At 40.0% G+C, this 23,290-nt stretch overlaps 1 protein-coding gene across 4 annotated transcripts; it reads right to left on the bottom strand.

The window, feature by feature from the left end:
* Positions 1 to 5,641: 5,641 nt before the first annotated feature.
* On the bottom strand, positions 5,642 to 21,890 carry TBX22 (T-box transcription factor 22). Of its 4 annotated transcripts, none has more exons than XM_058658540.1 (10): positions 21,745 to 21,890; positions 16,414 to 16,464; positions 13,246 to 13,467; positions 12,492 to 12,684; positions 11,582 to 11,683; positions 10,023 to 10,197; positions 8,909 to 9,073; positions 8,469 to 8,533; positions 8,015 to 8,100; positions 5,642 to 6,837 (listed from the first exon to the last, which is right to left on the bottom strand). In XM_058658540.1, exons 3-10 carry the CDS (start codon positions 13,418 to 13,420, stop codon positions 6,224 to 6,226), a joined length of 1,575 nt encoding a protein of 524 aa, XP_058514523.1. In that variant the 5' UTR covers positions 13,421 to 13,467; positions 16,414 to 16,464; positions 21,745 to 21,890; the 3' UTR covers positions 5,642 to 6,223. The 4 variants fall into 4 exon arrangements, with proteins under 4 accessions (XP_058514523.1, XP_004592865.2, XP_058514525.1 ...); XM_004592808.4 differs by having other exon boundaries at positions 12,492 to 12,681; XM_058658542.1 differs by having other exon boundaries at positions 13,246 to 13,422.
* Between the last annotated feature and the right edge of the window lie 1,400 nt (positions 21,891 to 23,290).

The raw sequence follows: 23,290 nt of genomic DNA, 5'->3' as shown, positions 1-23,290 counted from the left end.
GTAATATTCAACTTTCTAAATGATGACTGGAGTAAGGTAATTCAATGAATTGTGCTAAAATAATTGAGTACACACAGGTCAAAAATCGAAAAATAAGGAAAAGTGCCAACCTAATCTCCACATCCTATGGAAAAGTTAGCACATGAAACTTAACAGAAAATGAGTTGTGGACTTAAACTGAAAATTATGTATATGTTCATGAATAGAATAATAGATTCTGGGACCCCATATCGTGGAAGGCAATTCAATTAAAACATGCCTTTCATGTGATATTTTAATAGTGAAGATCCCATAACAAATTACTTTAGAAGGAACATTTTGTTTATTTGAACTTCATTGCTTTATGTCTTACTTTAATTGAACATTAACGGGATACAGCATTTTAATTGTGACCTTATCAATATCTTTATCCAGAGGTTTGTTGCAGAGTTCAGCTTAAAACAATAAAGTGTCCCTGTGAAATGTTACATTTGTGTCCTGTTAGTTTCGTTTAGTATTTGAGGGGCTGGTCTTCAGCCTAGCAGTGAAGATGCCTACATACCATATCAGAGTACCCATATTATTGGCATACTCTACTCCACTCTACTCCAGCTTCCTGCTAAGGCAGGAAGTGATGGCTTAAGTACCTAGGTTTCTGTCACCCATGTGGGAAGCCTGAATTGAGTTTTATATCACAGCTCAGCCTGGACCTTGAATTCATAATACTCAAGATACATAATGAAGTATTCTTTTACAGTATGGCCCTAATCACACAAAAATGTATGCTCAATTGTGTATAGACATACTCAATGACTAGATGTCAAACTGTAGGCTGTCTATGTTTGTTTCTTGTGTATTTCAGTTTTTGCTAACATGCACATACATTTTTAGAAGCTGGGAAAGGTTTTGAAATTATGCTTTCCTCCATTCTCACCGTCTGGTTGGAGATACATTTCCAATGAACAACAAAATAAAAACATAAAATAATTTGTAAATGTTTCAGGCCTTTGTTAACAATTAGATCAAGCAGTTTCCATATGACTATCCACTGGAAGATCATGTATCTCGACTAGCCAAAGGCTCAGGGCAAATGCTCTGATTCATCACAAGTGCTGAACTTGGCTCAAATACTTGAGTGAAAACACTGGATTAGTTTATCCTAATCCCATATGTGTGGTGCTACAGCCCACAGATCCTTCTGTAATGTGACACCTCATCTCCACCTCTGCCTCACTAACCTTACAACTACAGAAAAGTCATGATGACAGGTTATAAAGTGATGACATTTTTGTCAAACAGTTCTTTCTCCTGCCTAGCATCATGATTTGAAGAGGATCCAACTTGGGTTTTGCAAACCATAGCTATTAATCTACTAAATATTGTTTGACCTATGCCTGGGCCTCTCTTAAAAAAAAGAAATTCAGTGTAAAGCCTATGTAGATGCAACATTGTGTAACTTTTCTACTTTCTTAGGCAGAAACCATGCCACTACCAAGGAGTAATCTGTTTTTTGTGTTTCCATGAAAGTTTTTTTTTTTTCTAAAATCTTCAAGATTCAGTAAAGCCGATCAACATGATTAGATAATCACATAATTAGTAAGAAGATCATAAAATTTTTGTTTCACAAAAATAAGAAAAAACAATTTAAGGTGAAATTTTAAGAAAGGTAATTTAGTAAAAAATTAACATTTTCCAAACAATGAAAATAAAAATAAAAATGCATTAATATATATTCAGCAAAAAGTGTTTAAAGATAGTCATTCTTATGCAATATAAGTTAATGATTTTATTTCTTTTTTTGTTCTAGTAAGATTGAGTTATTTATAGCATGTCTACAACTAAAATGTCATTTGTACTTTATGAAAATCTGAAGACTCTGCCATATATAAGAATAGCAAAAATACTATAATTCATCCTAACATTTTAATGCTACAACTTATTATACAAAGTCTTTTGTTTCAAGTCTTCCTATCGTGTTTAGTATTAAATGGCATTTCTCTTTTAGACACTCCAAAAATAAAACCAATAGACATTTCAACTAAGTAGAAATGTTCTGTAACTATCCTGTGTACATCTGCTTACCATAAGATATGTTTACATATTAATGTGCAGTACAAATTTGTAAACATGAACATTTGAAACTTTGAAAGGAAATGATACTAGTCTTGTTCCTCTCAATATTTTATTGAAACAGCATGTCTAAAGTTGGCCGGCACCACACATGTAAATAGTTTTAATATTGGATATGTTTCAAATGGTATATGCATCTATTTGTTCTGTTTTATGTTGCCATCCAAATCATGTTTATTTGTACAGCTTTAATACAAATTATCATTTAATTGCAGTCCAAACCTAGGAAGATTAAATGTATACGAAGGCACTTATATCAAAGCAATTGCCACCAATGCCTAAGCTATGCATTTGGTTTGTTTGAAACTGCTCCAATAAACATACTAAATTCCAATGAAGTCAACTGGTAAACTGTTGCTGTATATCAGGATGCTATTGTTATTTTGGCTAATTGAAAAATTTTCAGCACAATGGCAACATCGCTTTAAATTGGTGTAAAAACATTGTGCTTCTAACCTGTTAATTCAATTCACACAGTACAATGCATGCAACTAGACATTTCTGTGTAAGTTTAAATCTGCCTTTCTACATAAGTACATAGAATTTTTGTAGCATCCAATTATAGGAAGCAGAGGAACTAAAAGTAACACATTGTAAATTATTTAAAAGCAAAATTAATACTCAGCTGGTTTTATGTAAACTCATATATGAGAGTTCTTCAGAGGGTTGGTGGAAATGGGTATTATGATGAAAACATTCATGAAATCCATTTTTTGCACCAAAATAGATTTACCTTATAATTTATTTTTCCCATGAAACTTTGTACACATTCTTGTATATATCATAGTGTAACATATAGAACTTCTTGAATTGTAGTTTATTCAGATAAGAGTTGTTACTGAGATGCAGTGAGGAAATAACTGAATATTAATCCTCCTGTACACATGGATATATAGCCCCATTGTCTTAAAATATGTACATTTGCCATCAAAATGTGTGTAGATTTTTATGAATATTACTTCAATATTTATACAAAACACATATTTTGTCATGTTTTGACTCAGTATTGTATAAGTAATACGTTTAAGATACATATTACTTGCTTTATATGTATGTGATTTTATCCATGCAATATAACATAAATGAATAGGAGAATGAAAGGAAAATGTTCCGAAATGTGAGATACAGATGCTTGTCTTTATTTGTGGTTGGCACTTTGTCAGATTGTCAGCACATAGGCCTCTGAGGGTGCACAGACTGATACACTGACTGACTCATCACTTACAGAATCTAAATTTTCACTTATTTTTATGCCATAGATTTGCTTCATTCTCACAAAAGAATGAAGTCATGTCCGTTCCAGACCATATATAGAACTCATGTCTCATAGCAGTGAAAAAGAATTAACTTCTATTTTCATGGTTTAGGGAAAATAAACTTTTTCCTTTTAATAGTGTAATGAATAGGAAAAATAATTTTCATGAGCCTGAAGATCCTAAAATTATGTAAGCTGAAATTACATGTCATAAGTGAATAGAAATAACAGTCTCAGAGTTTGATGCTCTAAATTAGGTTAGCTGGAATTATATAATCCCTCTCAAGATTTAATGAATAGATGCATGCATCTATTCAGACATGACTTTTGCATCAGATTCAAACTGCAAGGTCTCGAGATCAGTTTGAATGACTGCTTCACAAAAATGTCACGTTCCTAAGACCAGAGAACCTAAAGAGTTCTGAGCTTGACTAGTGCTGTGGGGGCCTAAAGTAGCATCGTGTGGTTCCTGGCTCATTGCAGAAACTTTACAAATTTGATGTAAAATTCATTTCACTCCTAGATTTTTTTCAATTAAGTCATATAATCAGGTCAGTTTCAGAATCAGACGTTATCAGTTAAGCCAGCTGAAAAAAGATGTTTTCTTTCAAAAAAAAAAAAAAAAAGGAAAGGGGTACATACACATTTGGTCAAGCTATGAGGAAATAGAGGTTTTAGTTAACAGTTTTAGGGATCTGTAAAGTAGCATTTGGCCATTGTCATTTGCTAACTGTTTTACATTTTGCCTAAATATAGTAGCTTTAGATTTTTGTACATTTTGAAAGGAAACCTAGCATTTAATTGATTTACTTGAAGACAATATAACTTTATCATATTTTGTGTTTTACTTTGTCACCATAATTAATTTACCAAGTTACTGTTAAGGAGTAGGAATTTCTTTAAATAGAAGTAGTGAAAGTACTAGATAATTATTGCATTAATTAGAGCTATTTGCCTTTTTCTTCACATGAACAACTTGTTTATAAGCAGGGGATTGTATGTTAAACTTCTTGATATATCTTCCAAATCTAATTTTAGATGAAGACATTTCATTGCATACCTTTTCAGTTAAAACAATGAAATGACAGTTATAAAAATTATGTAAGATAGTTTAACATATTTATATGTCTAGCTTTGGGCACTCAGAGTCCTGTTCCTTTATATTAATCATTGTTATCAATGCAATTCCATATTCTCAGGTTCATATTGGGCAATACACAGCAGATGTATCTGAAGCATAACATTATTATGTCCTCTGTACTAGCCATAAAGTGAATGTCTCTTTTAAATAATACTTTAAAAAAACCAGATTTTTCTTAATTCTTCAATTAAATACTTTCTCATCAATTACTGAGTTTCTTTCTTGTAAGCCCTCAGAGTAAGTTTCAGTATAATCTGACAGTGGGATTTCTGCTTAAAAACTAATTTGTTATATTGTTTGAAGTTAGCCTACAGATTTCCTGTTTTGGAGTAGACAAAAGTAAAATGTGCTCGTTGCTTTTAATACCTCTTTTAACAAATTTAGATAAGACAGGTTTTACGACTCAAAGATCTTTGTAACAGCTGCTTACTATGTAGAGGTCACAAATAGTTCTTCATGGCTAGAATACTTCTTTTGAATCAAGTATGTGCTGTTACATTCACACTCTCAAGAGTGAAGGACACAAATTTTAAAGAATACATGGCAAGGCATCCTCATAAAGCATATTTAGATTAAATAACCATTTGAGCAAAATAAATAATGCTTATATATTTTCTTAGTTTATTTAGGAAAATCTTGAAAACTCAGTTTAGCAGTTTGGGCAACTTGTCGGAAGTCAAGTCATGTCATTGTGATATAAAAGGCCTTGAATTAACAAAATGTCTGGAGTTAACTGGCATAAAAATTAAAATCTGATCAGTGTTAGTGATATACCATCTTTATATGTAAGCTATACTTCAAAATTCTGCTCAAAATTTTTGGTGTCTCAGTAAAGAGCCTTTCAACTTTGTTAACTATAATAAAGTCTTATTCTGTTTGTCTAGTTTGTTTTACTGCTATTGATACATGAGTGGAATTAACTTACACCAATGTAACTCCATCTTCATTATTAAAGCCTAACTTGTAGTCTCCTCCTTCAAGCTATAATGTCTTAGTCTTGGACAATTTTAATTTGTTTTCTGAAAGTTCTTTTAAAACATCAGTGTGTTAATGTAGTAAGTAAGCAGGCTTCATCCAACAATGATTCTTCAAAAAGAAAATCAAAGATCAAATTTATTTAAAACAGTTTAATTTTCTTTTGTTCTTTGTATTCCTTCAGGATTAAATAGCTGTTAGGCTACAAAGATTAATAAAAATAATACTTAAAGTTTGCTTCCTTATTTGCACTTTGAAACTAATATTTCCTTCAACAGCAGAGTATAAATGCATACAGCAGATGATTAAATTTTCTTTTACAATTATTAGAAAGACAATTACAATGGAGTTAATTTTCATTAATAAGATTGAAATTGTTTCACTGCTTCTGCAAAAATGACATATTTATTTTGGTCATAATCAATGCATAAAAGATAGTTGGCGTGGTAAACTGGCCTCATTATATTTGGAGACCCCATCACCTGACATCAATTCTCACTGGTAGGCTATCTCTCAAAACAATATTTATTGAGTTTCTTATTTTGAGGCCCAAGGACACTGTCATCAGAGGTTCTTATAGATCACATTTGAGTGTATAAACAACTTCGTGAGAACAGATAAGGTACTTTAAATACATAGCAGAGCAATCGTGTCTAGCTGTGAAAATTTTTAAGCTCAACAGCAGGTGATCTTTATTTGTTTACAAATATGCGCTATGTGTAACTCTATTATGAATTGTTTCATTAAAGGCAATGGTTAATTGTTGGATGCCAGTGAACATGATTACATCTGCTTTCTCTAAAAGAGACTTGACCGTTGTCATTCACTTTGAGATGGTTTGCAGCATTTACCAGTCTAGATGGCATAGAGTAGTTATACCTATACAAGCCATAGGGAGGATGGAAAGAACAACTGAGTGCTTCTCTGGCAATGGAGTTGGGTGGGAAAATGTTTCCAGTTGACTGTAATCCATACACCGCTTGATTGGCAGAATTAGATGTTTGAAGACATTGCCCATTGAAGTCTTCAGTTGAACTGCTTTTTGAATTGGCAACCCCCAGAGAAGACAACATGGGCACTTCCATCATGAATGGAGCTAAAGACTGAGAACTGTTGCTGCTTGCTAGCCTTTCAGTAGCAGGTAAGAAAAGAGGTTGCTGTCGCCAAAAATTAGCTGGACAAATCTTGTAGCAAAGGGGCAAGTTGATATTGTGCAGGTATGTCTCCGGACAGGGCATTCCAAAGGAGCTCGTAGGTAAGTGAAAGGTAGGTGGAGAGCAAGGTGGAGAAAGTAAGGAATTCAAAGGAGAAGGAGCCCCTCCACTTGATGTCACTGGAGAGGAGCCGCTGCTTCCACCTGTGAATGACAGTGCAATGAACAATGAACTTAGCATTCCTGTTGAATGAACATTCGTATCAATCACCGTGATAGTTTCATTTTTAGATTAATTTTCCTTGTAAGTTCAGAGCTCTTTTACCTAGCCTGATGAAGGGCACGCTCATTCCTTTAATCAAAGGTGAATATTTCATTTCTTTTACTACCATGATTACTTTTAGCATGGCTATTGTGTGTTAGGTATTGAGCATTAACTGCTCAAACATTGTAGTAGGTACCTGAAATATACTTAACCAAATAATTATAGAAAAGGACCAATTGTAATGTGATTAGGAGCCAATTACACATTATAAATCTGAACTAGCTTCATATTTTTTAATTTAAAAACTTAACAAAAACAAGAGGTTTAACAGATTGAGCAAATTGAAAAGCTGTTTTGGAGTCTATAAAGGCTTCAGTGTGATAAATTCAGTGTACATGAAAATTAACTTGTATAAATGAAAACAATACATTTAAAAGCATTGCTTTTTTATTTCTCTTATATGAGAATTATGGATGGAGAGACTTCTATGTCACTCTGTATCAAGAGTTTGGGACATTTTTAAAGTTAAGAAACATAAAGATGTGAATGGAAATATATGTATCAATGATTAATGGTGATCTTTTATGGCTTTTTAGAATCTACTAAATCAGGAGTAATTAGACATTCCAGGGAAATCTAGACCCTAAACTTCCTTTATGTGACTACTTGAATTCAATGTAACAATTGCTTATTGACTAGATTTAATGAAGCTTTTTTTGGTGTTGCTGTTGTTTTGTCTTGTTTTTTTTTAAAATTATTTATATGCAAAGATAGCTTACTTGTTTAAAAAGGTTGAAAAGTCATTTAAAAAAATTAATCCAGGGGCTTACTGGGTTAAAGCTGGCACCTGCGACCTGGGCAATCCATATGAGTGCCAGTTGCGCCCTAGTGTTCTCAGGGTATGTGACACTGAGGAAGACAGCTGTCAGTAAGTCCCTTTTTACCACAGATCTAGCCCCTTCCTTTTTATGTGGTCTAATAATCAGACAAATACACACAGGCCTGTTTGTAAACACACATTTTCTGGCCTCTACTTTATCCCCTTGTGAAGTGTTTAGTTCAGGTTTTTGGCATTTTTATCTCTTTAATATGTAGAAATGTTGCAAATCTTCTTACTTTGTGTATCTGCACCATAGGTTTTCAAATCCAGAATGAGAGAAGGCCTCCATGGGTAGTTTTCTAAAAGCCCATCCAACACACCCCTAAAAAAGAAATTCAACTTTCAGCAACTTCAGCATGCAATTCCTAAAAAAAAAAAAACGATCCGTATGAACTGCTGAACAATTTTCTAGCCTCTTTTATGAGTGATGATCCAAAATATTTCTTTTTTTATCTAGAGTTTTGAATAAAATTTAGTGAAATCCAGAGTTCTGGAAAATCACTATCTGAAAAGTCGGTAGAAGACAGAGTAATAGAAGGCGAGGTTGGAAGAAAAAACACCTGATTCCTTTCCTGATACCCACTAATTGCAAAACTTAGTGGCTATGAATCTCTGAGCAACAGTTTTCTTAGGTTTAATACAAGTGAAAAAGTGTACTTAAATATTCAGTGTGGTTGCTTTGCTGCTTACCTGTTTCTTCCAGGATCTCTAAATCCTTTAGCAAAAGGATTCCTGTCGATTTTCAGCTTGGTGATCTATGGATTCAAAATGGAGAGAAAGATAAAGTGAGTGATCTTAGAGAAACAAGACCTTTGCTATTGTTAATAACAGTTACATTAACCACCTCAGACTTTACAACCTATAATGTCACACCTTAAATAAACCTAAGCATATTGCCAGGTCTTATTTGGAGCAATTAGATTGCTTATCTCCTGGTTTAGTTTGCTCTATTCTCCTTACTAACATCAGATCCACATGATTTTTGTTGTTGTTAAAAATAACTAACGGCAATACAGTAGAGCTGTGAATGTTTTCAGTTGTCGAAAGTGAAGTCCACAGAGTAAAGCTTGCCTCTGCCACAATGTTCTTCTGGAGCCACTCCCACTGGCCTGGGTCCTGGTCAGGATTACCTGTTGGTTTTGGTAAGCTGTCACTGTGGTGAATTCTGTTTCTTTAAAGGAGAAAGTTTTAATCCCTTCCACGGGCAAGGACTGAATCCGGGACAGGTCAGTCTTGCTGTCTTGCTCCATCACATGCACACGAGGCTTGTACTTATGCATGGACTGCAGAATGATCTGGAGAAGAAAGAATCAAGTGCTGCCAGAAAAACTAACTCCCTTTCTCCAACTTCCCTCCCCTCCTCCTCAGGAAACCCCTCAAGTGCCAGACAAATGTGAGACCAAACTTTGAAAGCTCAGATAGACATCGAAGAGGATTTTTGCTGTGCTATTTGGGCTTCAACAGAGGCCACCATGCTTAGGAGGTTTCCCCTGCCAGGTACCTCTGCTACACCAATCAGGAATGGGTGTACTCCCAGTTTGGTTCCTTTGTGCTTTCCAGTGTGGATGGTCATATGGTATAGAATTGTCACCATAATGTGATCTTTCACCATAGACTTCCTGGATAGTAAATGACAGGCCCGGGTATGGTGGTTAACTCCATCTCCCTAATTCTTAGAGCTCTTTCTCTCCTTTTGGGACTGGTAGAGGGACAGATCAGGCAGGGAAGAGGCAGAAGCACACCAGGAAGACAGGTACAAGATCATGTTATTTGATCTGAAATGGTCTTTCAAGGGGGCGGGTTGTGGGTGAGATTTCCAGACTGTCTTCCTGGATTCCATGCTTGCATCCTCCTACCACATCACACCACACAGAAAACGCACACGTTATAGCAACGTGGACTGCTGGAAGGCAACTGTGCGGATTTCCCAGGAAGCTCAGGTGTCTAAAAACCCCAAGGAAGCATGGTCTACCTTCAGTCTTGTCTGACCAGACATTTTGGCTTTAAACTGATTTCTTTTGATACCCAAACACCTGAGGCTGAACATCCCTATCTCTACAACTCTTAGCCTTCAAACGTTCCAGGTACGCTATGGTGGCTATTTTACTCACAGTTCCACTGCTTGGACAGGTGCTAAACAGCACAAGATGTGCATCTGGAAGAAGCCTGCTTTGCCTCTCCACGATGCTGGCAGGAAGGGGCTTGGCACCTCCCTCCTCAGGGCAAAGGACTGAGCTCGCTTACGTGGCCTTTGTCGTCCATTTCGTTGTTGGTGAGTTTCACCCGATCAAAACTGATGATCTGTCGCATCCAGGTCTCTCCGGAGCAGGGAGAGTCCGGATGGATATAGAATCTGGGAGTGATGCAGGAGTGGTCTGTATTCCCTGCCACCATCCACTGTGAGCTGTGATACACGTACCTGAAAGTCAGGGAGTGGCTTGTTAGGCATGATGGGCCAAAAGCAAGGAGAAAGGGAAACAGGTATTTGGGTTTTCGTCCTAAAAGCCTGGTCCAACATGAACCCGCAAATCTCAAAGGCAACCAACTTGATTTTCACGCACCACTCAAGGGAACAAAACAAACTATAAGCACGCGTCATCATAATACAATGAAATGCCAGGGCGAGTGAAACGTCGTGGGGCTTGCGAGTCTGGTTTGTGTTTCCTCACCGAATAGGCAAAGGAATGGATTAGACTGTTTTAGCACGCAGACACGCGGGAAAACACCCTAAGCGTTACTGGGAGGGGGTGGGGGGTGGGAAGAGTCGAGGAAGAAACCGGGTGAGGAGAGCATCGGCAAAAGTTTTCACGCCAGAAAACCCCCGGAAATCCCGTCACAGGTTGCCAGAGCTGGTTTCACACCGCTTCTAATCGGAACCTCTCGCAGCACAGTGTGTCCAAACCGGCTGCAGCGCGAAACCAGACCCTTGCCTGTTTCTGAAGCATGGTGCGGGCAGCTAATGGGCTGCGCTTTGTCCTTTGCTCTGAATACCAGCCGTGACAGCGAGGTAAGTTTTGTCTGTGAAGGGTCAGGCACCCACCGAGTCCAATACCCCATCTTGGTGTGGATGGCTCCCACACAATCCCTTCGCTCAAAGTTGTTGTCTAAGGCAAAGCGCAGCCCCAGGGGCTTCTTAGGTTGCCACTTTGCAAGTGCGGGCCTCTTGGTTTTAGAATGATTCGCCCACTCTCCCTCTGCTCTAAATCCAAGGCTCACTCTAAGAGAAAACGATTCTAGCACCCTCAGGACAAGCCACTGCACCCCGCTAATGCCGAAAGGGAGGAACGTTATGCCCAGTAATAATAGATCCACTACACTTGGGTGACAAATTATTAGGACATTGTTCCAGTTGTTTGCTGCCCAGACCAGGCAGTTTAGGACCCAGCACATCCCTAAGGTCGGGCCACCCTAGAGATTCTGACTTTTCTCCCCACCTACACCCCACCATTCTTTCAACAGCTTGCATTCACACAGCTGGAGCATAGGCTATCAGTACTTTACATAACCATGGGCAGAGCAGTGGGTGGTAGTAGGGAGGGGGAGAGAAGGACCTGGGGTAATTTAAAACCCTAATTGCCATCCCCAGCCCAGCGAAGAACAGTCGGGTTCGAGTTAGGGAGGAAGTAACAACAAATCCGAGCTTCTCTCACCCAAACTCCGAATTTAGTGGACACCACTTGACACCCAAATTTCAGGGCCAACAAATTCCCAACTGCTGCGCTAGAGTTTTCAAAGACAGTCAACCCGCCATCTCAGGATTCAGGATCCCCACCCCGGCCGAGTCCTCTTGCGAACCCTATTACCTGTAGCGCTTAGAATCAACCGGAACCACATCAATCGCGATGTAATACTGCTTCCCTGGATCCAGTCCTTTCACCTTGACCCGGACAGAGGGGAACATTCTCCTGTGGGAAAGAGAAGACCCAACCCCAGAGCTTTTAGAGATGTTTGGAAGGGACACCCTGACCCCAGAGGAAAGATAAGGGTTTCACATCCCATTTTTAGTTCATGACAGGTTCAGGTAATGGCATTTGCTACTTGAGAACAGATTTTTGTAGGCTTGATTGAAAAAAAAAAAAAAAAACAGGATTTCTGAGAGAAGCAGAATATACTACAGACGTCGTCCACCCTGTCCCATCATAGTGTAAAGGTGTAGAAGAGGCAATAGGAGGGGGGAGGGGAATCGCTGGCTTTCCCCTGAATTTTCAGGGGGTATATTTGAGGTAATGTAGATTTGAGGAAAGACTGAAATCAGGAAGACTCAAAGTCACTTTGCATCTCTGAAGAGGCTAAAAGCTGATCTTAGGAAAGACCCATCTCAAAGTGTCTGGGCAAGAGAGAGTGGCCTGGGAGTCTAGGAGAGGAAATATTGTCCACTGCTATCTGTAAGGCTGAAAGTGAAAGATCTGGATAGAGTGTAAGATGCGGGGATGGCATCTGGCACCTGCCTGGGAAGGCCTGAGTTTTGCCAGCACAAGCAGCAGCTTTAGGAGTCAGTTCTTAGAGTCAAGATATAGAAGAAAATGATCCATTTAACGGACCCATTTACATACAGGCTGATCAATTAAGGGAGCCGCGGCTTTCTAGAGTCTGTAAGGGAGCTGGAGGGGGGAGGGGTGTCTGAGCCCGAAAGTAATTCCGCATCTTACAAAAGCCTCACATGTAAGCGAGAATGGTGTGTAACCCTTATGAACAACTTGGGCAGAACCGAACCTGCCCGCCTTGGTAATGATCATCTCAGTCCCAATGTCATGGAATCGCTTCCACAGCTCGGATCCTTGGAGTTCCACGTGGATAACATCTTTCTCTTCCAGACTTTCGCGGCTGTTGTCGTCGCCGCCGCCGCCAGCGCCGCCTCCACAGCCAGAAAGAGCAGTTGAAAGCTCTGTCTTGGGTCGCTTTTCTGCTGGACACAGAGATGCCCAGGGTTTGAGAGAGCTTCGCAAGTCGCGCGCTCCCTGCTCGCTGGTGCCTCTCTTGGCGTAGGCCGACTTTGTCCCTTCCCCAGGAACCCGGAAGGCGGCTCCCCCAGCTCCCCACAACACCCTCAGTGATCTCTGAAAGTGGCGCGACCCTCTAGATTTGCCTATCCTCACTTTTCCAGAGACGTTCACATCCAAGACTAGGTCTCCTCAGAATCTGGGGGCACACCCGGCTTCCTAACCAGAGGAACAACCACCCCTCTAACTTTGACAGGGTTGCTAAATAAACCACGCATCTCCACAAGAATGTAAGGGCCCTCCCAATCACCGCAAAAGCACCCTGCCACTCGGGATGGCCTTCGGAGACTGAAACTTTCTGCTGCCTAGTACCAGAGACTTCTCACGACCCCCGACGCAGCTGTCCGGCTTGCACAGGGCTAGCCGCCTTGCGCAGCGCCCGGAGCCAGGAGAGGTGCGGACGGAACAAGAGAGGGCGGCAGATTTAGTGCTTTGGGGTTGAAGAGGGTGTGTGGGGGGGTACTCACCGGGTTGCTCGCTCTTCCCCGCAGGGCTGCTCTTTCTCTTTTCCAGTTTCTGTCTGTCCTCTTTCTCCTGTAATTCATCCTGCGCCTTCACTCTTGGATCTTGCAGTTTTCTTTTGCTGGTTCTCCCCATCAGAGCTTCCACAGAGAAGGCGTGCGCGCGAGAGCTCAGAGCCATCCCTGAAGGGGGCGAAGGAAACGTGCCCCACAAACTTTCAACCTGAGCTGAGTTAAGGAGGGAGGAGGAGAGAGCAAAGACGCAGAGGATAGGCCAGTAAAGCAAAGCAGAAAAAAAAAATCCCCAAATCCGTAAGAACAATTTCTGAATCTATATAAAAAGAAAAAAATAATTTCCTTCTGCTCGTCCGTGCGTGTATGAATATGTGTAATATTTTATCTGTACATGCAGTTTTTCTTTGAATAGATAAAATGAAAGGAGAGGGAGATTCAACTGGAAACTAAATCCTCCCGAGTGTAGTGTCCCTGCCTTTGGCTGTCTCCTCCCTCCCAGTGGACATGTGCGGACCATCAGTCCGGGATTCAGGCTTTCCAGGACCTGACAGAGAGCAGAGATTGGCAAACTCGTGCCTTTTAGGGAGCAGACCTGCCGCCAATGGCCGCGCAGGCTGCTCGGATTGGGAGATACTGTTGCATCCGACTGAGTGAATACCCGGCCGGTCGCAGCCTCCGCTGTTTGTTTTGGAAACTCTTGGAAGCATAAAAAAAAGCACTGTGAGTGACACTTCAGAATCTGACAGGGAAGGGGGGTTGGGTTTAGTTGGAAAGCGCCTTCAGATAGGCTGGAGGGGAGCAGAGGAGAGGGAGACACAAGGTTACTGTTTTGCATTAAATTATAGAACTCAAAGACGGGAGAAATAATCGCACACGAGGGGCCACTTTTCCAACAAAAGTGCAAATATTATTGAATCAAATCCAGAGAAGTATATTGGGGACTTTCGCTCTCCAGTGAAGGCATCGCAGAAAGGAAGTGAAGTGCAAGCTTTGTGAGCTACTTGGCTCTGCAGTCAGCAGTCTGAAACTGGGTGCAGCACTGTGCCAATCTGTCCTCTCTTGGTAGGGGGCTCAGGCGAAGGCAGGCAGGAGGCTTCCAGATGCCACTGTCAATGATTCAGGGCAAGGTTGACCCTTCAAGCTCAGCCTCTGCCTGAGCCCAGGATTCCGCCACACAGCTTTTTCTCACACAGCTTAATCAGGACATACAGGACCCCAGGGCTTTAGGGCCACCATCAGAGACCAGGGCAACAACAGGGCTCTGGCTCCCATGGATCCATGCACCTCAAAACGTTGGCCTTGAATGATTGATTCCAGTGTCTTGTTCAAGATCTTCCTGGGCTAACTTTTATTTATTTATTTACCTATTTTCTTCTAAAACAGATAAAATTGGTCTCTGTGTCACGAAGAGATATGGCTACCGCATCCAAGAAGCATGATTTCTGTATAGACATGGGAGATGCCTGTATGCATTACTCACTGTCTGTATGCCTATGATTTACTCATCCACTTCTCATTAGAAATAGGATGTCAGGTGCTTCAGGACTTTATGCAGATTACAACTTAGGAAAAAAAAAAAACAGACTTTAAACATTCCCCTAAAGATTCTACTGTTTTCCTCAGATGTAACTGTTCAAAAGTCATTGAAATTCAGGCTAACTCCATTTAAAATGGGATGGAAATTGAATTAACTTAAAAGGTTCCAATACTGGAGTTTTAGAGTAAGAGACTTGCATGGACTCTTAATTTCAGCTACTTAGGTATATGTGTGCACTGCTAAGATTTTTCAAGTGATGGTAGTGGGAGTGGTGATGGTGGTGAGGCATAGGACAGGACATCTCTTGGCAACTGGATATGGTTTTAAACATTATAATGATCTCAGACAGCACGATCAAAGGTTACTTACAGTTTGAATCCTGCTGAAGGCTTTGAACCAATAATTAATGATACTCTGTTTACCACGCAGAGCTAGGAAATCACACCATCACTATCCTACAGTGACAGAGATAGCCCTACTGCCATGGCCAAGTTCAGTGTAGAAGGCATTTAGGCTGGCAAACAACAGGTCTGGCTGTCATCTTTGCCACATGTTCATGAATACATGTTCATGTCATACATGCTACATGTATCTTTCTGCAGCCATGAAAGGGTGGGGTAAGGTATCTGCCACTCCTTGTTACTGAGAAGATTATTCTTTAAAAATCCATTGGACATGTATTTGTAAAGACACAGTTTAGAAAAAGAAAAGGCGGGGGTTTGATAATTTTAGAGTGTTAGTCACCATGTTGTATTTTCACTACTATTTCCTAATATGGCTATTTTCTTGCCTTTGAACTCTGACTTATTTTGATGCTATAAGGCAAAACATCACCTTGTATAACAAGAGGTGGTTTTGCTTAATCGGTTTTAAACAGACTTTCTTTAAAATGAAGGCCAAATATGTTTATTGCAATGCCTGTTCCAGTGTTTCCAACTACTGACTACAGGATGTGATTTTTTTTCCCAAAAAAGATAAAAAATAGCATATTTTGGGATATAAGTTCTTGTTTTGAGAAAAATTATTCTGTAATATCTACTATGTAAATAAAACGTAGCCATCCAGAATTTCTCTTTGTAATTTATTTTTTCCCAATCCTATTTCAATTATATCTCATGGCATCACTGAAAGGAATGTAGCACATTTTTTCCTCATGTATGTTGGGACTGAGATACAGTTTCTTGTTAAATTGTATAATTGTATGTGAGAGAGAGAGAGAGAACAAAACATAAACCCCAGAACCAGCTTTGCAATCTGTTCAATTGCTGAAACACTGGAGTCAGGTACTGAGTCCTCACAACTATGCCAGTAGTTCATTCCCCACACCTGGGAATCTCTTTTGAGTAGTCTTTCTACTTTATCCAGGAACACCAGTAAGCCTTTGTAAGACTCTTCCACACCTGGAAAGGTAGTGGAACATGTGAAGAAAGTCTCTGGGAACCACAGATGCCATATTAGCATCACAGTAGCAAAATTCTCACAGTAAAATGTTGGTTTAGAATTGCTCAAAACTAACAACTGGGACATAATAAGAAAGTAGAACTTGAAGGAAAAATACATTTGTTATTGACACAAATCAATTCTGGTTATTATCTATGAAGATACATAGGAGATTGACATACCTCAAAGGAAATGTGACTTTTCAGAACAATTACTGAATGTGAAACTTGAATCTGTTTTAAAGATACAGAAAGTAGTTTGCAATAAAAATACAAATGTTTTATTAATGATCATAAACAGATATATGCGTTAACTCATGCACAATATAAAGTGGGCTCCGAAAAATATTGCATTTGTGTGAAACGCAGGCATGGAAGTAAATGCTTACAATCAAGTTAATGTGTGGGGAAATGTCATTTTCTGAGAAATTTATGACACGTGAAAGGCAAAAATTCAGTGTTTTCTGTATTTCTATATAGATAATATCGATTTTTTAAAAAAATCAATTTATGTTTAAAGGAGCTGTGTCTTTCTGGAGGAAAAAGTATTGTGTTGCAGTACCTACTAACTGTGCACTAGTTGCCAAACCTACACAGAGGGATTCCAAATCCTGCTTCTACTCATGTAGTGAAGAAATAAAACAAATAAAATAAATCAATATATATATATCAAATATATACATGGGACTATATATGCATGCTTATATATACAGTATTTTCCTGTATATACAGAATATGGCGGAGGGGCTCAAAAACTTGATGGAAAGTTTGCATTAACCTTTAATTCAAGTTTTCCTTGAGCTATTTGAATTCCCTTTAAGTTCTATGTGTATATATGTGTGTGTTATGTATACATATAGGTATAAATATATTATAAATAAATATCATATAAATAAAATATTCAGGCACCTCTTGCCATTCTTTGACAGAAGTGCAAGAAACTTCATAATGGAGATTTTTCCTTCCAGTTTTCCTTTCCCTTGACCTTCACTCTCTCTCTCTCTCTATTTTGACATAGTTCTAAACTTCTAGAATATGAATTTTAGGTAAGTTATTCATGATTTTTTTTTATCATTACTTGTGAAAGACCACAAGAAATGCAGAGTCAGCTTCCTCCCAACATCATTTGAGCCCATGAATTCAACTTTGCCTGAAATAGGCAAATTACTTGAAGGAAGAACAGATCTTAGTACTCATGAATTACAGTACTTGCAGACAAAAAAATCCTGCCACATATATTCACCTTATAATAATTGGAATACCCCTTCTGTAATTTTTCTTCCCTTCTTTTCCCTCCTTTTCAATACTACTGACTTGGTCAATAGAGAAATTATGTACTATAGACTCTTTCATAATTCTAAATCCAGAGAATTGATTTTGATTTCCTTGACGAAGAATCTTAATTCATAAATGAACTTCTAGGACTATGATAATAAATAGGAATAAGGCTCAAGTGGCACAACGTGCAGGATGGTTTCAGATTGGCCTAATTACATTTATGTCTGCTACGTTTTCCTCAAAATGATCTTGAACAAGACTTTTATTTAGCCTCTTTCTTTATAAACTTTTCTTTTTAATACCTTCATCACAGTGTATATTTCTACAAGAGTGTATCTGATGATTTAGTGAGATAATTTATACCAGCTACTTGGTACATTGGGCACATTACCTATAATATAGTAATCACTTACATCAGTTTTTAACATTAGAAAGATGAAGGGAGTTAATTTCTATAATGTTCTAATATTTTTATCAACTATACAAATATAAATACTTTGAGGCCTGGCATTAGAAAGTGGAGAAATTTGGTCCAATATCGGAAACTCCAACTTGTTTTAAAATTTTTTTTTAAAAAAATTCATAATTTAAAAAAGATTCAATATGGTGCACAGATGCATTTCTAAAGAAACTCCAACTTTTGGTTATCATAAAGCTGGTTGTAAAGTTTAGAAGTCTTTAGGGAAGTTACCTTAAATAAAGTGGAGAGCTATGTCAACAGATAAAATGAGTAAACTAAGTCACAGAATTGCATTTGAATTTCAAAATCCATGGAAAACTCATCTGATAGAATACACGTCCTGAATTCATTAACTTGATTCTTGGAAAGATATTCTCCAAGTATTTTACTAATCCAATATCAGTGTATCATCTGCTTGTGTAACTAGATTAAAACTTGTTCATTACAGGCCTCTAACACATAGCTGTGTTCTTGCTCCAGGTAAGGGAGTTAACTTGTTTAACTAATATTAATTCCCACACTGAATCTTTCAATCCTGAGTAAGCTTAGTTCTATAGTGTCTCAAGGAGTCTCTGTACTGTGCATGTAACGATTCAGCTATACACATCAAACATTGTTACTCTTGCTCTCATGTGGAGGAGGGAAAGAATGGTAGAAAGACACATTTTTATCTCTGCTCAGTGTTCTTCCCATGGGGAGGACAGGAAGTTAAGCATCTATGCTTGGGAAAACATTAGCTGAACAATTTATTCTGTTGAATTTAATGGTGTATCCATACTGCTAGAAAATGGTGAAAGCCTTCGTATGATAATAACTATAGCATTGAGCTTGGTTTCATATATTTCTCATCATCAATGGACTTAGACATAAAACATTTTCATTTTATCACCCAATTTATAATTTAAAGTTAGTAGACACTTTAAACACTTTGTCCCCAGAATTTTGAGAACAAATTTTCCAATGGTTTATATTGGGCAAAGTAGCTGAATAAAAGAGAAATACATAATGAGGGGAATAGGACCCTATGTGCCCTTACCTTGAGTAACCAAAGTCACTTGCAGAATAAGAATTTCAAGGCTACCTTTCAGTTGCCTCTGATTGTCTGGCAGATTGTAAATAATGAACACTTGCATATGTATCCTGCATCTTTCAATCCTCAGACGCCCACATTAAAAAAAAGGTTGAGTGGGTGGATCTTTCTTATGTCATATATATGGTGTTTCATTAGCACTGAGACAGTTATGTATTAACTCAATGCCCAGTCAGAATTGTTGAAAAAAATGTGTTTATGTCTTGTGTTGGTGGTGTATGAATTTTAATGTGGGGTTTTTCTTTTATGTCTTATAATTTCCTTTGCCTCCTCTACTTCCAATACTCCCCTTCTGTGTCTTTCATGCTGATCTTTTCTTTTAAGATCAGAGTTACCTTCAAACATGCTTTATGCATCATCCCCAAAGAAAGTGCGGGTAAACTTTGAGAAATGGCTACAGGTAGTAGTTTGGTAATGTTTAAATAAATCATTCAGACATGTAGAAAAACATCATCAGTACAGATGACTTGAACTGGAATTGCTAAGTTTATTTCATTAATGAGTTGTAAGAGAAAGTGCTATTTATGAAGAACCATTGTGTCTGTGAAAGGTCTGCTTTCCATCGTATACCCATACACTTTCTCACCAAATGACTCTACTTGCATTCTTTTTCTCACCCACTACTTTTTCCTTTTCCTGGTCTATGTTTTATTTCCTCCTTTCTTCTTCTAAATAACACTGTGAGACCTCTGTAGGGAGGAAGGAAATATAGAGCCTAATACACAAACCTATAGCTAGCTCTCTGACAGCCCTTTCACTGCCAGGTACTTTCCATATATAGGCTTCTATAGCTTTGAAGGCAGTTATGTGTGTGTGTGTGTGTGTGTGTGTGCTTCTGTGTTACAACTGCAGTGCCTATACCTCAAGCTCTATTGAGCAAAAGTAGGAACGTAAGTAGAAGAAGGTATCCTTTTACACATACCATGGCTCCACCCACTGCTCAACTAACCCTTGGGCCAGTGCCCATGTTTTGTGTCTTTAGACATTCTCCTGAAATCATGTGTGTATAGAAGGTTCAAAAATTCCTCTGGTTCCATGATGTGGAGCTCCTTGGGGGAACACACCAGGGAGAAAGCATCACTTCTCCCAACCCTGGTCAGAGCCAGACACCTGCCACTCACCTCAGTCACTTCTGTGCTAGCCTTGCCTTCCAGGGAGGCACATTGACCTCTTCCCCTCAATCCGGGGCTCTCTACATTCCTTCTGTTATCTCTCTTTACCCCACTCAACCTCCACACAGACATATTTTCCTGAACCTGGGGGCCTTCCAGCAACATTCCCATCTAGGGAGGGACTGTTGTTGAATTTTTTGCCATCCCCTCAACCGACAGGCCAAGCCTAGCCTGCCCTCACTTTGTGGAACACTAATATTCCGCTTTGGGTTCCCTGAAAAGCGGTGATTGTAAAAGCTCTGTCAGGCAGCTCCCAGCTGAAGGAGGGTGACACCAACAATTAGAACTTCCGCTGAACCTCGCTACTGTTACTTACTTTGACAGCTAACAGCAAAAGCAGTGCCTGAGAATCCTTGCGCCTGAAGCCTTCGAAGCAAACCCAAGGTCTGAAAGGTAAGGCGGGGGGGGCTTTTGCCTAGGTGGTGAGAAGCAGTGCGGTGCTGCATCAGGAGGCCTGGTCGGCCCAGGGGTCTGGAAGCTGAGTCTCAGGTTCACAACTTAGTCCTCACCAGCCCTTCTGGAGAGCCTGAAGGAGAGCGGCCAGGAGTCAGCGCTCAAGGGAGCACAGCAGCATTTGAGGCAACAGGGGCGGGAGCCTGAGTGGCACACTCAGGAGGATTGGATCCTCTTACCCCTACAGGTTCTCCTAAAAGAAAACATCTTTGGATGCAGTGCTGGCCCAGGAAGGCACAAGGACCTTCAGCCTTCAGACTGTGAAGGGATCATACCCTGCCCCTACTTCCTGGTGCACCGTGCTGTATGCAGCAGGTTATTGCGCTTCTTGGGGGAGTAAAAAATGCCTAGGAACCAGTAGAGGATGGATTTTAAAAGTCTAAGAGGCCCATCTCTAACGCCCCCCCCCCCCAGCAGGAGCAATTGCAGTTGGAAAATCCTTTCAATTCTCAGTCCACAGCAGCCCAGCAGCTCTGCCCGTGGGGCCCAGCTCCAGGACTGCTGTGCTTTGCAAATCATCCCTTAAGCGAACCACTTTGTGTCAGGGACAGGCGGCTGGGCTCTACCGTGCTCTGAGGCTGTGCACAGATACTCGTTGGTCATTGTCCTTCTTGTCGTCCCCACGTATCTTAAATCCAAATGTTACACTCTTTTAACGAAAGACCCTATGTAAACACTTAAACAACAGTAACACCACCACCAACAAAACCAACAACTCGGGGAGAATCCCAGGAATGTGTTAGCTGACAGATTTTCCTGATGAAGAGAGCAAGACTTGATGTTTTTTCTTTATTGATTTATGTCTCTAGGTCAATTCAGAGACTTTCTAATGAAGTCTATGGCTTTGCGCTGAAGACTTTGCTAGCACCTAATGCCCAATAGGAACTTGAAAAAAAAAAAAAACAGGGCTCTTTTTTTTTTTTCCTCTTTGAGTCAGAAGCTCTCCCAGAAGACAGGTTGCAGATCAGTGAGGTTTTATTAGGCGAATATGGGGCCCCTTTCCTCCCCTCTCCCGACCCCCATCGCGGGGAGAGCCTGGTTTGAGAAAACCCGAGACTCACCCTGTCCTCCGCTCTGCATTTGGCTACCGCTGCCTCGTGGATGATAGGAAGGTCCAAGCGCCCGCTGAAAGCTTAACGTCTTAACCAGGTAAACGCAAGTGCTACTTTAGAAGGGAAAAGCAGCCGCGAGGAGCGCCACTGGTCACTGGTTGCTTATCAAAACTGGGCGCTGAATGGTCAGAGTGAGATGCATGCAGTGTTTATAAATACCCTCCCTAGTTCCTGAAATTTCCAACTCGGAGTCAGCCATGCATACATCTCAGATTTTTATTGACTTTCTGGTGAAAGTTTTAAGTATATAAGGAGCTACACCTTTTTCTTTTCTTTTTAAGCGAGAACTTCCCCTTTTATCAAGGAGAGTAAAAGAGGGGTTTTATCTTTCCTTCGTCATTTTCCCTTTCGTTTCATTCCATTTTTTGGAGCTCGATAACATCAGTGCAATAAACAGGTTGTAGGCAGTTTTCTTTTTCTTTGAAAAGAGCTTACAAACAGGATTTTTCAAGCCTCCTTCCCACAGGGCCTTGAAAAGTGTGTGTGTGTGTGTGTGTGTGTGTGTGTGTGTGTGTGTTGGGGGAGGGGTTCCAAATAAGAACAGCATGCGAAGCCCGTCCACGGGGCGACACGCATTTTGAAACGCGGATAAATCTGTTTCTGTCCCTCGTTTCATGGCGGGAAATGTGTTTCCTGTCGTAATTGGGGCTATTCACTTTTGGTGATATTTAAAACGGGCCCGACTGAGTCGAGTTGGTGTTTGGTTAACCATGAAGGAAGTGACTCTTGATCAGGCAGGCAATTACCAACCAAATCTGTTCACTTCCCAAGCAAAAGAAAGGAATTTGTAACTATTTTTCTTCGGCAGTAAGGCACAAGGCAATTATTTCGGAAAGAGAGTTTTTCCGTGCTGGTGAGCGGCAGGAGGCCGGGAGCATGCCAGGAGGGCCGGGACTTCCATCACAAAACATCTTCCAACTGCTGCCGGGCGCTCCCTTCGAGGTTTCTGTGTGTGAATGTGTGTGTGTGTGTGTGTGTGTGTGTGTAGAGGAGGAGTCTGAATGCAAATTGAGGCAGACTGCCAAAGTTGCAAAGTCACTGTCCTGCGGAAGCTTCAGGATTAACAACCCCACCCAGACACTCTAGAGATTTGGGTACCTACTTACTCTCTCTTTCCACTGCACAGGTGAACTTCCTGCGTTAGCTGATACTTCAGACATTGGGGTAGGGGCAAAGAGATGAAGGGCTAGCGTTATGTGACAATCGCGACATTCCAAAGAGGAGCCTATTTTTCCTTATGGCCTCAGCAGGTGCACTCAACTAGCTGTGGCTGCTAGCAAATCGGACTTGGGAAAGTAACCAGATGGAAGGCAGCAAGGACTACTAGGCTTCTCACATTTCAGGTGATTCAGGCAGATCTTAAGAGACAAAGGTCACCGATTTGGGCCAACAATCACTGCCATTTATTGTTATCATTATAATTGTTTTTGAAGGGTTGTTCCACCTTAACTTTCATATGCACTATCTTAACCCCCCACCAACAACAATGAAGCAG

The sequence above is a fragment of the Ochotona princeps genome, chromosome X (genome assembly GCF_030435755.1).
Source record: "Ochotona princeps isolate mOchPri1 chromosome X, mOchPri1.hap1, whole genome shotgun sequence".
Lineage (NCBI taxonomy): Eukaryota > Metazoa > Chordata > Mammalia > Lagomorpha > Ochotonidae > Ochotona > Ochotona princeps.
The sequence above is the reverse complement of the archived record's forward strand: the minus strand, read 5'-3'. Positions and strand labels throughout refer to the sequence as shown.